Source organism: Nothobranchius furzeri, chromosome 5 (assembly GCF_043380555.1).
Source record: "Nothobranchius furzeri strain GRZ-AD chromosome 5, NfurGRZ-RIMD1, whole genome shotgun sequence".
Classification (NCBI taxonomy): domain Eukaryota; kingdom Metazoa; phylum Chordata; class Actinopteri; order Cyprinodontiformes; family Nothobranchiidae; genus Nothobranchius; species Nothobranchius furzeri.
In genome coordinates, this window is record NC_091745.1 from 72,423,786 (window position 1) to 72,439,685 (window position 15,900).

Genomic DNA, 15,900 nt, shown 5'->3' on the forward strand with positions numbered 1-15,900 from the left:
GAATAAAGTAATGAACTGGTCTCAAACAAACATATATTATCCATCACATTTCGAACAAATTGAATTCAATTATCTGGAAGATGCCGCCCTCATCATCACTGACCTCCTCCTGTTCCCCCCCACCCCCACCCCCTCCCTCCACCTGCTCTGGCTGTCTAATTGGTCGGACAGAGCGTAGCCCCGCCCCTTTGGGAAGCTTTTAAATATATTTACAATGTAAAACAACCAGGAGAAAAAAAAAAAAACCAAGCAGCCAGTGCCATCATCTCTCTTCAGAGGGCAAACAGAAGGAGAGAAAGTGAGTGTGTGTGAGAGCGAGCACTTCTATGTAAAGAGCTGCTCTGAGCGCTTCAGAAAACACACACGTTCACACACACTTCCTCACGCGCAGTCGCTCGCGCGTGCTCCTCGCACACATACGTAGTCGCTGACGGCTCTGTCTGGGAGTGTGAACCTGCGGGTTCATGACACAGGTTTCTCCGAGGAAGAGGAATACTAAAGAAGGCGAGAGAGGAATATCAGCCATGGCTTTAGCGACCGTGTGGACCTACTGCGTGCCGCTCACCATCTTCATCACCGCTGCCTGCCTGGTGGACACCGGTAAGACGGAGTGAATGAGTGAGTGTGTGCGCGCGTGGAAGCGCGACGTGTTTGGTTCCGTGCGCAAGTTTTCCCGAAGTCCTCCCGACATAAAGGCTGGTTAGGAAATCCGAGTTTTTAAATTTGTTTAAAGGAAGAAGAGCGCACGCGAAGCCGCGAGCACGTGCACACGTTCCAGCGAATATTCCTGGTAAATAATCATAAATGGTAGATCATGGAGTCAAACCCGTTTGCGCAACGCGCCGCTCCTTGAGTCACTGCGTGCATTAGCAGGAAAGACCCCAAAATAACCTCCGGAGGAAAAACAAAAGTGAAACTCGCGCTCCTAGTCACTTTTAAATTCATTTCTGTCCCCGCAGACGTGATTTGCTTACGGGTCTTCCCATGCTCCGTTGACCCTGGTGCGTCACAGCATTCTGATTAGGCTCAGCGCTTCCCAGCTGCGTTTAGACGGGACCGGAGTCTGTGACAAGTCTCCACATCAAAGCACATTTCCGCAGTGGATCAGTGGTGAAGTGTTTGTTCTGAGGAGCTGATCGGACCTTTGAGACATCTCCTTATCACACACAATAATATTTAACAACCCACTCCTGCAGATCCCTTCTTTTATCCCCTGCAGAAAGGGGGACACCTCCTGCTCAGGATGCTTCTGCCTTCATTCATTCATTCATTCAACTCATGCACAGAAAAATAATCTGTGGTCAGAGTGCACATGCTGCAAAAGCGGGATTGTGGATTACAATGATTCAGAGCAACTTCAGCCTGAGCTGAGTCATAAAGTCTAAAATTCCTCCTAAAGCGTGAGTGATCCGGACTGAGCTGGAGCTGCACACAGATTTGGCTCTGCTCTGTCCTGGAGCTGTGAAAGGGTTAAACTCTAGGTCAAACACAGTCACAATCAGACCTGTGCTGCTGTGATGATGTGTTTTTGTTTTCACACAGCGCTCTGCCTTTGCCGTATTGCCATTTTCTTGGTTGCACTGATAAGACCCGCTTCCTGTGTATTGATTTCCTCCCTGGAGAGTATTTTTGTGTGTGCCTATCGTTTTGTATGTCTGCTCCTGGGGAACAGGGCTGGCTAATTGATATGCACGAGCAGTAGGTGTAAGTATGTTAGTCTAAATGGAGTACTGTGTAAAAGGTTCGTGTGTTTGGGCATCCATTTATGAAAATGCGTGCACGCTGCAGGTAAATGTGCTTGATGCTGCTGCTGTGTGTGCTGCTTACAGTGCAGGGTTTTGGCTAAGCTGCAGGCAGCCTCAGCTGGGGGTTGCTCACTGATCATTGTCATTAATCTAGCCACTGACAGGAGCCGGGGTAAACATGAGGCTGGGGGTTTCTGGGATGTTAAAGGCACAAGGTGGATGAAGGAAAGAGGGAGAGAAGGAGAGAGGCAACTGCAAGGATGCTTCTAAACAACGTGCGCCTAAGCTGCATGTGCTTATAAACTGTCTCTGATAAAGAAAATCTAACCTTGTTTTGGCTATTTTCCCTTAGTCATTGATCTCACTGTGCTGCAACTTTGCTCGAGTTTCCAGAATGTCTTTAAATGTTCCCTGCGATATATTTTTAATGTGTTCAAGGTATTTTTGCAACAAGTTTCCTCTCGAGAGCCGACATGGACGTCTGGACCTGGTCTTGAACGCTTCACAAGTAGGATGCATTTGAGGAATCCTTGGGAAAGTGACCCGTGAAACTAATCCGAGACTGATTGGAGAGAAATAAGAGAATCTGATATCCCAAGTGCAACAACATTGCAAACAAAACTGTAAAATACCCAACTGAGTGTGCCAAATAACCTCAAGGTTCATCTTAAGGCATTTTACAAAGTAGACTTTCCAGTTGAATCTACTTATATGTGCACTGAGTTCAGTTCATTATGCCAATTAGTTAAAAGTGTTAGTTGTGTGTGGAAAACCCAGCAGATTGCATTGAGTCACTGACTCATTGTGTTAGATACTTAACAGCTAATCGAGCATGCGGCGACAGTGGAGAGGAAGACACGTTTGCAACAAAAATGCCGTTTTAAACCTGCGGGACAAATTTTATGCAAATCTAGCTAATATTTATCAGTTTCCTATCATCCAGACAAACTGCACCTGCAGTGAAACTCTGTAGGATGGTGTAGCCACGCTCCATTGTAGCCTTTAGCTCGGGCTAATCGCAGCGCTCTACATTTGTAGAAAGACATCGGGAGGGGTTAGCGCCAGAGCTGCGATGGAAAAAAAGTACAACAATGTCGTTGGCTAAGGAACGGCGCTCATTTGAAATGGCGTTGGCATCATCTTTGGGCAAATTAGACTCATTCTTTGAGGCATTTACTGTTCTCCTTCTACTTCTTTGATGGTGTGTGGCGGACCGCCCTGCCGACTGATTTTCGTAGTGATGAGCACGTTGTGTTGCTCGTTGCTCTGATTGGTACTAGCGCTGTCCAGTTGAGTGCCGCTGAGCTCTGCCTATGGGTTGCGGCCAGACTTTGTTTACATATAAAGGTTGCCGTTTCAACTCATTCAAAAGTGTCTTGATTAACAAATGAATGAACCCAAAGCTGGAAATATACTTGCTGTTTGACGATGCATACGTGTGTTTAAAACAGCTGCCTTGCATAACGTGTGTGGATTTGAAGCTTAATTTGCGCTCGTCCCCAGAAATGAACGCGACACATTCGAACGCTGCAATATACATGTAACCAGTAGGTGGAGTTGCGAAACTGGGCCAGACACACTCACCATGGTGACTCCGTCTCTGGTTTAGAGGTCTTTAATGCTATCTACGATAACGCCGCTGTCTGTTTTTAATGCAGTGAATTCAAAATGAACCAGTTACTGATATCTTCTACTGACGCCGTGTTTGTTTTAGTTGTATCCCATAAACCTGGCTCTCTATCTGGTTTGAGTGCTCTACTGTGCCCCCTATTGGAGTCCTCCAGTACCACATGACAGGCAGTAGCAGGTATGTGAACAAATATGCTGACTGCACCAATGCAACGTTAACTCATTTACTGCCGGCCGTTTCCTGATCAGAAAAGCTTGCTGCCAGCGTGTTTTGAGTGCTTTTTACAGTTTTATTTTAAAAGTCCCAGAATATTGTGCTCTATGATGATGTCAACACCAAAACTACCAAAACAAAGAGTAGACTCGCTTCTCACATCAGGAAGAACCCGCGTGTTTGTAGTGTTACTTTTTTCACAGCAGCGGCCCAAAATGATCTCCTAACACATGGATTTTCTGTTTCCTGATCACGTGACCTGTGACATACGCCGATGAAGATCAGCTTTAGAGCAGTGATGCTTGTTCTCAAGGTGCGACGGCTCGTTCCGACGCCCGCCCAGTAAAAAAATGCAAATGATGACTTTAGTCGTCAATGGCAGTGAATGAGTTAAAAAGCTAGTTTATTCTGGCCGTAATAGAAAATATGCTCACAGTTTTGTGACACCCAACTAGTCCCCAACAATCACAGCCAACAAAGATATTGGCTCCTTCTCAAACCAGCTAATCTGACCACAGCGATGACAGTATAGTTGGACTTCTGGTCTCCAAATGCTTCAGTAAGAAGTGAAAAAAATGACCAAGCACAAATATTTCTCACCCAAACCTAATTGCAAATGCAGACATCTGTGTTATAATTGCTGCATTTCAGTCTGATTCCAACTGAAAATGAGTCAATTTTCTCACAGTTTTGTGTCTCCAACTCGTGGCTTTGAGGAGAGAGGAGATGAGCAGGGCTGGCATTAGAAGGTTGTTATTATGTCGGGATACTTAAGGGCAGATTATTTGCATGAATGAATGGATAAACGAAGAGGGTTGTGTGGAAACATCTAGAGACTGAAAGAGGCCGCCCTCTGCTTTAGAAGGCTGAGTAATGGAGAGAATAAGAGAGAAAGAAAGGAAGAGGAGAGGAACAGTTGAAGAAGAAAGACAGAAGGACTTCACAGTGTGTCTGACAGGCGGGCCTGACACACACACACACACACACACACACACACACACACACACACACACACACACACACACACACACACACACACACACACAGAGTCAGCGCTCTGTTTGCATGCACAGTTTTGTGGAGGTGGCTGATCTACAGCCGCTGTTGGCCAAACTTCAGCACAACGTAACAAATACTCCTTACTCCACCTCTGCTGCTCGGCCACTCTTAATCAGTACCCTCCATCACTCCCATTCTTACACCTCATCCCCATTCCTCTCCCATGCCTCCATTACCACCTGCCCCATCGCTGTGTGCTTTAAATCACCTCCATTTGTGTTTTTTCCCCCCTCTTTTTCTTTTTCTGCACGCCCCGAGAGCCGTCCGTTGGAGCATGCTCCCCACCATTCCGCTTGGACCTTGGCTTTGGCTCTGGTAGTTGAAAAATAGCAGCAGTTGGACGTACTTGTGGGAGGAGATCTGAATACCAATTACAGCCGGGAAACGTGCACAAAAGGCACACACGCACATACACACAAACTCTGAGGAGCCACGCATAAATCAATGTCGCTGTAAGTCACAGAATTGAGACCTGGCGTGTAAGCACAAACATCAAGGTAAACGCTATACAACCGAGCCCACGGACGACTACGTGCACGCACACACAGGTGCAGAAAAAATGCACGGACTGGAGTTTGTTTTGAGCACAACAGCATTATGCAAGAATTTGTCAGAATCCAATTGCAGTTTTTGATGCTTGTCAGGCACGGTTTGCAGAAAGCTGGAGTTGAGATTGCCTTTTTACCTTCTTGCATGTTGCGCTGGTCTTGCCTTTTTTTTGTCTGTCTTTGTTGTTTAATGTGCTGAAAAAGCCTTCAGCGTAAGTAAAGGTTTTATCCTTTGATCCTAACCTTGGAGGATGAGTCGCCCCCGAAATGAAATAAACTCATCGACAATTTAATTAAAAACAGTGAGACCTTGCCTCTTTGCTCTCTGCCCTGCCATCTGCTGGTTTACGGTGTAAATCTGAGCACAGTGCAAAAATCCGATTTCAGTGTTGCCATGTTGTTGTTTATTTTCCTCCCCTCTGATTCGCTGTCTTTTGTAAGTCTAAATAATTGGACAACCTAAACTTGGCAGCCTGAGCTGGCATGCCCGTCGACGGAAGAGGAGAAATGAGCCTTATTTTTTCATTTCTCCAGATACGCTGCCTGCTGCTGTTGTGCAGTTTGATCAAATGATGCAGTCTTAAGGGGTCCTGACAGGGTGGCCCGCTATCTCAGCCCAACAACTGCCTCAGCATAAGCTCTGTGGAAAAATTGCGTTGCTTCTGGGGAAAGCCACAACTGGAAGAGTTACGGAGCTGATTCCGGGTTGTTTTTATTCTCCTATGGGCTTTTATGGGTCCATTACTCAGAGGCACAAGTCTTTAGGCCTCATGTTTTGTACAGGTGTTGTATTTTATTGTAATTATTTGCTAATCTGCTCTCCAGTGTCCAGAACTTACTATTTTTGAGCTTCTGTTGTTCCCCACGTCTCAATTATTTCCTCCAGGATCACATTGTGGCGCAAAGAAAACTGAATTTTTCCGCGAAAATTAAATAAGAAAACTAAAATAATCCGGATTAGTCATTTAGAGCCTCCTTCAAGAGCATCAGCCTCACACATCTTTCACTTCCTGTCCAAACCATTGTGCTTATGTTTCATGCAAACTCAAATGCACGAAGCTCGATGATTGAAAGGGTCACACAAAGACACCAATTGGTAATTGAATCCTTATTTCTCATGTGACCATTTGTTTAATTGTCCATTAGTGAAACTTTCTGTCAATCTAATCAGAGGCGCGCTAATGTCGAAACACTCTTTATGGCTGCCACCTCATCTCCTTCCCATTACTATTCCCCAGACGCTGCTGCTTGCGATTATCATAATGGTGATCTATGTCGTCCTTATGTGTCGCTTTCTGAGAACAACTGGCATTTCACCAATTTTGCTGCTCCAGTTTTTTAATGCTGAGTGTGATTCCAAGGACGTCGCTTCCATTTGCTGGCATCTGAAGCCTGCCAATCAGCCCGGCGCTCTTGAGTTCATGTGATCTGATTGGCTATGCGCGGAAGCGATATGCCCCAGCAGGTGTGCAGCTTTCTCCTCGGTGACCTGGTGTCCCCTGAGCCAGCAGCTTTTCTCCAATGGCTGACCCTTCTCACTGGATGTTTGACTTTGCTGTAGGACTGTAAACAGTCAACAGCAATCGCCGTGATGTAGCTTCTTGGCATTGAAGCCGTTATTCCTTCTGCAAGGGTACGAGGTGTACCAATGTCACAGCAACACAGTGCTTTGAATTATGGTGTAATGGGAGGGGGTCTGAGAATGAAGAAGCAAGAAAACACTGACACCATGGGGCGAGCATTCCTCCATAGTAATAACACGGTTTCCATGACTGAGAGGAAACGTTTAGGTCTCCTTTTTGGCTTTGGACCTGTTTAACAGCCTCCCTTGCTGCTGTGACACCTGTGTCCACGGCTCCCGCAGGGCGCAGTGCTAACATGGCTAGACAGCGGCCTCCGGTAACGCCAGTAACCAAGGTGATTATCCCCACTCAGGAGGTGCAACGGAGCCCTCACCAGCTGTGATTGGAGTAGAGAGGCTGATTGAGCTGAAAAGGGCAAGCGCCTAAAATTGAAGAGCTTGAAGCTGTGTACTTTGCCAGTGCAAAGGCTAATGTGCATCCCATCTGGAAGGCTTAATGCAGAGACAAGAGGCGGGAAGGATGGCTGGTAAAGAGGTCTTCCTTCAGGGGTAAGAAGGATCAGAGATGGACTTAAACTTCACTGAGACTGGGCACAGAAACTGCCAACAAGACCCTATTTCTCTTTACCCGTGGGAGGTCTGTGTGTCCAGAGGAGGCTGGTTGATGAAGAGTGACCAGGCTTAGCTGGGGCACTGAGGAACTGATGGGGTCACAGACGGGGAGCGAAAGCGTCGCGAGGAGAGAGAGGAGCGCCGGCTGGCTGCACACTGTATAAAAAAAGTGAAGGAAAAATGGCAAAGAGGGGAGGGAAAGCACCAGGGGCATGTGTCACAGCCCAGTGGAGCAGAGAAAGTCAGGCGGAGAAGAGCCCAACAGACGAGAGAATGATTGCAGGACTTCAGCTCTAAAATAGAAGGGTGAAGGGGAAAAGAATGGACAAGGGAGAGAAGCCCACCGGTGCGCTTCAGAATGACTGATACATAAGGCTGAAATAGGTGAGAAAAGGCAGAAGAGTGGCATTAGCAAGGTGGGGAAAATACAGGGTGCTGGTGACAGGAGGAGGGGGGAGCTCTCAGACACAGAGATGGATGGTCATATTTAAAGATAAAGATGGAGAGGGGGCAAACACTGTGTAGGTGACCACACCTGAGGGACGAGTTGTCATGATCGATGAGGCCACACCATGCCCGTGCGCTCCTACACCCACACGTACAAATACACAGACTCGGGCAAACAAGTGTTGAAAATGTTTCCCGCCACCGCTTATGGCCAGTTGTCCCATCCAGCCGAGCTACGTGGAGATTTAAACACCCCCGGACGCACGGGGCAATTCGTCTGTCTGCCATTTAGAATCCTTCTTCATATATTCACCATTAATAGGTTTGCTTTGATGAGATTGTCGGATGCTGGAAATTGCCAGTCAAAGCAGTGCACTATCTACTGGGAAATCAGATGGAGATTTTCAGAGCGCGGACACAACAATGCCAAAGAGGTCTCGGATGAGTTTTCTATCTTAGAAAGACTCTTGAAACGTCTCTCCTGCGAGAGACAAATTCTTCTCCATTATCACCGCGTCCGGCTTAGATAAAGGAGTAGTGGCAGATGCAAATTTCTGTTGTGACTTTTTAGTCCCCCCCCCCCTCCCCACTCCAACATGATCTAACCGTTCTAGTAAGGGGAATATTTCACTGGCACTCTAAAAGGAATCATTTGGTGAAAATGTTTTGAAATAGGCAAAAGGTTCGTAGGGATTACGTAGAGATGTTACAAGACGTGGAATCGTAACATTTAAAGAGACAATCAGTAGTTTTTACCTTTAGTCTCTGGAAATATCCATCACAACATTGAAAATGAATCAAATGATGTCCAGTTGTTGAAACATATTGGTGGCTTCTTACCATATAATAAAAAAAATCAGGTCTAAAGAACATAAGGTGTGGCTCTAGCCTCTTCGGGGGACACCATGTTTACGCCAACTTGGGGTCCTGCGCCTGTCGATGACGTCACACCAGATCACTGGCCGAACATACAACTTTTGGAAGTAACGTTACCTTGTTCAAAAACAATTAGGCAGTAAGCAACACGAATTTATTAACAAAACTGCTAAACTCTTTCCAAAACATACACAAAAGAACTGGTTTGCAAAGGGGATGTAATATATTTTGGCCGAGCAGTATTGCCGTAGTTTGATGACGTCATTGGCAGGGACGCCTCCAGAAAATTTTGATAAAGATGGCCAGATGGGGCCAAAGACATTTTTGGGGTGGCACACCAAATTTGTCCTTGTGGTAACTCTTGGAATGTTTAGCCTGTGGCGATGCATTGGATTGCTCCTTTAATCGTTGTGTATATATATATATATATATATATATATATATATATATATGTATATATATATGAAAAAAAACACCGAATGTATTCAAAACTCTTAAATCTACAAACATTTCAGTTAATTAAAATGTTTTTTCAAAATGTATTTAAAAACATTTTTTGGTTGAATTTACCTGTTGCTGTGTTCACAAAAAAACTATGGAAATAAAAACTTTTTTTATGTTGAGAAGCAGAAACATGTATTTTTTGTTTTAATTCTGATTATTTTGGGTTAGGGTTAGTGCGCATTTCTCAATAATGGTATAATTTTTATTGTGTTTTACATTTATGTCGAATAAATAAGATTGGAGTGGGTGGGGGTGGGGGGGCATAGCCACCCCTGGCCACCCCTTGGGGGGTGCCATTGGTTATCGGCAGGCGCAAGCCCCCGAGCAGATCCGGGAAGTACAGCGCCTGAAAAACTACAATTGGCATTGCATTCTCTTATGGAATTACCTGAAGAACCATCAAAGTCTGAGGAGTCACGCAAGGTTGCATTATTTCTGCCCCACAGGTAACATTTACTGTAATGTTTTTCAAACTAGCAACAGTCGGGAAGATGTGGTGTAAATTTACCCTGAAATGTATTAATATTCTGCCCTCTAGTGGCTGGAAACTACACACTGCAACTTTAAAGCCACAATAGCAAAGCTATAAAACAAGCTTTTTAAAAAAACACACAAACACAGTAAAGGAACACACTCCATTCTGTTGGCTATCATCCCTGGGTCCTGTCTGCCTTATACCGGAACACGCATTGCCGCCATAAACAAGAGAGCGCTAAACACCAATGGCCATTTTCTTGGTCCAAACGTATTTTGTTGTCCGTGACTTCAAATGGTGTTTTCCTTTTTTGGACTCCGGTAGTTTGTAGCAGCTAGCTGTTTCTCCTCCTTTGATATTATTGAGCGGAAAACCTCTCACACCAGTGGTGTTCTGTTGCAAAACACGCAAGCATATATTGAGTGGTGGACACAAGTAACTGCAGATGTGGTGGTTTGGCGAGAAAGACAACAGGATTGTGTTTTTGTACCAACCCGTGGTATTGGCTGAGGTTTTTAGACAAACGTGAGATAACCACTTTGTTCATTTTTTTGTCTTTTATAAATCTCCAATACATTTATAGCTATGCTGTGTTTGAATGTTGTTAAGAGGCAAGAAAAAATGTTTTATGCTAGCTTGTTTTTCACATTTGCCATTGTAGCTTTAATCTATGCAATTATTGACGTACAGGAACGTGATAACAAGCAAATGTAGATTAGATGGAGCAGATTGTTTGGTTTTCTTTAGAATATAGCCAATAAATTGTTGCAACTACCTAAAAAAACTACCTTTCCTGTTTTTCTCCTCATTTCCTTCTCTGTCCTAACACAAGCGCCTCCCCATCAGGAGTATGAGGCTTGGATTCACTTAATTAACAAACCGTAAACAACCACTAATTAGAAGCATTTAATTAGGATCGCATGAAAACAATCCTCAAAAAACATTGGACCCCCTCCCACGTGTTTGCAGGTCGACTGCGTGAGAGTGATTGGAAAAGTTGCATTATAAGGAAAGGGAAAAAAAGCCTGTGGTCGTGGTTAATGTGCTGGTGTAAGAGTCGCCGTAAAGATTTGCTGGGCCCTTTTGAGATTCGTAAGGTCATGAAGCGATGCTCTGCTTTCAGCAGGGCTAAACAAAAGTGAGGCTATAAAACTGCCTGCAGTGAAGGAAAAGGAAAAGACACTCGGCCAAATTGGATTGGTGCTGCAATTGTTTCTGCACACATTGTTACAGTTGGCAAGACCATTTAAAAAGTGGCCAAGCACCAGTGACCTTGAGGAAAGCTTTAGCTGATTCGTTCACAGGATTCATTTTCTATTGAGTGGCTGAAGGATCATTCAAGTGCACGGCTGCTGATTCACCTCATGGCCGTTAACTGGCGCGCCCCATTCGCCTCACCTTCTCTGAACCATCACCGGCGGATTGAAGTGGGGCTTGAGTCACGTCTACAGATGTGTCGCTATCTCTGTGTCCATCTGCTGGGTGAATAATGTTGTCGCTAACCACAGTAAGACCATGTTTGTCCTTTCTGGCCAATGCCGCGGAGAAGTGGAGCACCACATTTTGTGACGCTGAGTGAGTTTGACAAAGACCTTGGGCTCTGGGCGCAGTTGTAGAGGAACGGTGGTCCATGGCAACAGCCTCCCGCTTGGCCACACTGGTGAACTGAGCTGTGAAGCAGCTTGGAGGGGCCAGTGGGGTTCTGTGGATGTTCCCAAAGTCATTTTTAGCTTTTGTCAACTCTGTAGGCATGGACAGCAAGTGTTTTTTTTTTTGTTTCCTAGATATAGATCCTACAGTGTGGAGAGCGACGGAGTAGAAACAGCACGATACTGTCGCCTCCCGACTGCATATACGGTAACGTAGTTTATTGCCAGAGAAACTAATAAAAGAAAGCTGTGGGGGAATGTGCTTTCATTCTTGATTATTTTTTTTTCTTTTCCCAAAGGCCACGATGGCTACCATCTCTCTTCCTTTTCTCAGAGCAGCTCTGCACACTGACTTAGTCAGCGAGATTCCCGTTTGCTCTGCATTAGATCTAAAACGAGCAAAAACTTGGGTTTACTGTTGGGTTTCGTAGGACTTTTCCTTCCTTTTATGAAAAACGACTGCATGTGATAAATCTGCATCGCATAACAAGTAAGATGTTTTATTAAGTGCTAAAAGGGAAAGACGACATACAGTAAAATACGATGATAAAGAGTCTTATAACACAAAGTACATGTAAACATGAATTGCATGTATATGCGATTATGTCAGGTCACTTGTGAGGCAGAGAGGTTTTGATGTATGTTGCTGGCTGTCTTAATTCAAAAGGATGAAGGCTCAACAGTCGGAGAGATGAAGGGATGCTTGAGTCTGCAAAAATGAGCAGAAGGCGAAGTTAATTTCTCCGTGCCGTGACTGAGTGAAGCGAGCATGGAGGGGAAGGATCCTGCATCTGGCTACTTACTGTGTGCAAATGATTAAAGTATTTTTTTTTTTACCTTTTTGATTGATTATCTTTATTTAGATGAAAACAAAATTCCTCCTTGCAGCCGTGGTGTGGAGTGTGTCGAGTTTGGTGGCAGGAGAATCTCGTCTCTGCTTTTTGCGGATGATGTGGTCCTCCTAGCTTCATCCAGCTCTGACCTTCAGCTCTTGCTGGGTAGGTTCGCGGCCGAATGTGAAGCGGCTGGGATGAGGATCAGCACCTCCAAATCTGAGACCATGGTTCTCGACCGGAAAAGGGTGGCTTGCCACCTCCGGGTCGGGGGAGAGGTCCTACCTCAAGTGGAGGAGTTTAAGTATCTCGGGGTCTTGTTCACGAGTGAGGGTAGGAGGGATCGGGAGATCGACAGGCGGATTGGTTCAGCATCTGCAGTGATGCGGACGCTGAGCCGATCTGTCGTGGGGAAGAGGGAGCTGAGCCAGAAAGCCAGGCTCTCGATTTACCGGTCGATCTACGTCCCAATCCTCACCTATGGTCATGAGCTTTGGGTAATGACCGAAAGAACGAGATCGCGGATACAAGCGGCCGAAATGAGTTTCCTCCGTAGGGTGGCCGGGCTCAGCCTTAGAGATAGGGTGAGGAGCTCGGACATTCGGGAGGGACTCGGAGTAGAACCGCTGCTCCTCCGGATCGAAAGGAGCCAGTTGAGGTGGTTTGGGCATCTGGTCAGGATGCCTCCTGGACGCCTCCCCGGGGAGGTGTTTCGGGCATGTCCTGCCGGCAGAAGGCCCCCGGGTCGACCCAGGACACGTTGGAGAGGTTACATCTCCAATCTGGTCCGGGAACGCCTTGGGGTCCTGCCGGAGGAGCTGGTGGACAAGGCCGGGGAGAGGACGGCCTGGAGCTCCCTAATTGGGATGCTGCCCCCGCGACCCGGACCCGGATAAGCGGAGGAAGACGAAGACGAAGACAAAATTCTAATTTAAAACAGATTTCTCTGGACGTCGTCATAGCAAAATTGGAACAAAAGTTCTTATGAATGCACTTTTTTTTGCACGTCTAAGACAAAAATCCGCCATGTGGTTTATTTTTTATGATTTCTGCAGCTTTTCAAGTGCTGGCAGATCCAGAATTCTTACTTTCTGACTGCACCGCTTGTGTAACAGATTTGCCGTTGAGATGGATTTGAGCTGCGGTGAGTGGAACGATTTATGAGCTCATGGGAAAAATGAAAAACAAACATAAACCGCTGGTAATTAAAAAGCAGGTTGATCCTAAATGATGACTGTGAAATGGTATAAATCACTGACTGCGCTATAGAAATGTGCTTAAATGTGTGGCGTCTCAGACGGACAGGTTGGCTACGGACTGCGCACTCAGACAAATTTGCTGCTGCAGGAATATTCGGTAGATTGTTTTATGCTCCGGAGGCTGTTGTGAAAACGTGAAGGTTTAAACTTCTTTACTGCAGCGTAGGCACGCCCACTAAACTGGCTCTTTCTCAATTTAGCCCTTTGATTTGAAGCAAAACCGGTTTTTGGCTTGTTTGGTGTCCTCTCGTTCCCTCAGCCGCGTTTGTACCTCTTGTTTTATGGTTTTGCCTCCTTTTTTCCTCTGATCCCTCTTTTCCGACTCTCCCGCGGTGTGAAGCCTGTTCAAAGGCCTCAGCTGCGACTTAGTGTCTTTTTATTTAAGCTCACCATGATCACACAAGTCCTTTTCCATCCCTCCGACCTCTCCCCATGTGGCGGTCTTTCTCCAACTAACCTTGTTGGTGGCTAAATGCCCCAACCCATAGCTATGCACGCCACTTCTGAGCTCCAGGTGCACGTGTGTCCGCATGCATCTGCTCCAACTGTTCCTAATAGTTTGCAATGACAGCAAAAGCTCAGCGATAGTTGGAAAGACATGATTTGGTGAAGGGGAAAAGGGACTTTTTGTTGCCAGCGTAGCTTGCTGATGGATATTTTGGCAGTCTCTCCGTGCATCCCTGCTGCTCACACCCCGTCCCTGCCTCCTCTTCCTCCTTCCTCCTACCTCTCTGACTGTCGCTGCAGGCTACAGAGACGGCAGGGCCAGGTGTGAATAGAGAGAACGTGAGATGAAGAGGGAGAAAAGGAAAAGGAGAGACGGAGGATTGACGGGACCCAGGTGGCTAGTTGTGCGCCCGTGTTGCTGTTTTCCCATTTTCCCATTTGCATAGACAAAATGGTTTTCTCCCATCATCGGACTCATTTTTCTTCTGCACTCTCCTTTCATTTACTTAGATCACGTCGTTTTATTTCCAGTAGTATTTTTTGTTTGCGTCCTCTTCCCTCACCACAGTTCCCATTTCTCAGATTGAGACAAATTTCCATTTCCCTTTTTTTCTTGTAACTTTCACTTTCCTCCTAATAGTCAATTGCTGTTTTTTGTTCTCGTCTATAAAGCTTTGCTTCCAGATTTACCTTCTCTCACCATCTCTTGCTCTGGGCTTGCTGAACTCTGCATTTTACTGCGCACAGCAATATTCTGGCATTTGAAGCGTATTTTTAGTGAGCATGCCCTTCAGACAACTTTCAGTCCCCGCAGCCATCTCCCACCTACTTCAGCTTGCTCCCCATGACTGCTTTTAACCAACCCACATCTTCCATTTGTCTTTTAAGTCTCCAAAAAGCCCAAAACACACATTAGCTTTTAACATTTGCAGCAAGACTTGGTTTAGCTTCTTCAAATTTGATTCTCTTTTCTGCTGCCCTTAAATCTCATCTCATCACTCACACAACACCAATTCACATTTGATTCGTTTTCTTTTCTGTTCTGTTATTTGATATTTTTTAGTTTATCGATTTATCACATACATAAATTCACCTCCACTCTTTGTAAAAGGTTTGTTTCAGTGGTGGGTGTTGGGATCGGTGGTTTTACTCCCCTAAAACACCTGTGGCTGGATGAAAGCTTGTGCAATTACAGATTCTTTCGCGTTAGCAAGCTGTTTCATTAACCACTGAGCAGAATTTAATAAAACAGTATCAGAAAGTAATCACTAGATTTCCATCTACATCTGAACAACCTTTAGACCCAATCAAAATCAAGATTGCCGACATAGATTAGCAAACACAAGAAGGGATTTAACTGCATTGGTGTTGAGCCTTGACTTCACGAGGTTGAGAGATTTTCATTTGCTGGGATTCTGCCTAATGTTGTTTTCAAGGTTAGACCAAAAACGTCTTCACATCTTAAAATGACGAGTTTAAAGCTCTGACATGAAAACTGCAGACGTTGTGCAATCCTTCATAGAGTGCTACATCTTTTAAAGGTGCAATATGTAAGGAAGAAGTAAAAATTACATCCTGTGGTCAGATTTGGTTACTGCAAGCTATTTTTCTCCTGATCAGCACGCTTCATGGCTGTTTCCATTTACGGATTAGCGCCAGAAGATTTTAGATGACAAGCAAAGACAAGCCATACACATTAAGTTGATAAACAGATACGTTGTCATACCTGGTTTTAGCGTTCTTGGGTGTTTTAGGTTAGGGAGCACTTACTACAGTAATATTTCTCCGGCATTAGAAGTCTGGTTATTTGCCGTCTTGCTGTTAGCTTGTTGTTACAGTTGAGAACGACTCATTAAAGGATGCAAAACGCCATGTTGGCTCATTATTTACTTCACACATGTTGGTCATTGAAAAAGTAGCTTTAGAGATTTGTTTGTAATTTATCATTAGCAATGTTAGCTCAACATTAGCTCCTAGCCTGTTCATCCCCGATATTAGAGTAAAACAAAGTGATGTTGTGG

General features: G+C 45.2%; 1 protein-coding gene across 5 annotated transcripts in view; it reads left to right on the forward strand.

Moving 5' to 3' along the window:
- Nucleotides 1–245: 245 nt before the first annotated feature.
- cadm4 (cell adhesion molecule 4) overlaps nt 246–15,900 on the forward strand; it is a 287,904-nt gene continuing 272,249 nt past the window's right edge. The window contains exon 1 of one of the 5 annotated variants that reach the window (XM_015950119.3): nt 246–600. In XM_015950119.3, coding sequence (XP_015805605.1) covers nt 465–600 — 136 coding nt within the window. In that variant the 5' untranslated portion in view covers nt 246–464. The remainder of the gene's footprint in view (nt 601–15,900) is intronic. The other 4 variants (XM_015950117.3, XM_015950121.3, XM_015950120.3 and 1 more) reach the window with 4 other exon arrangements.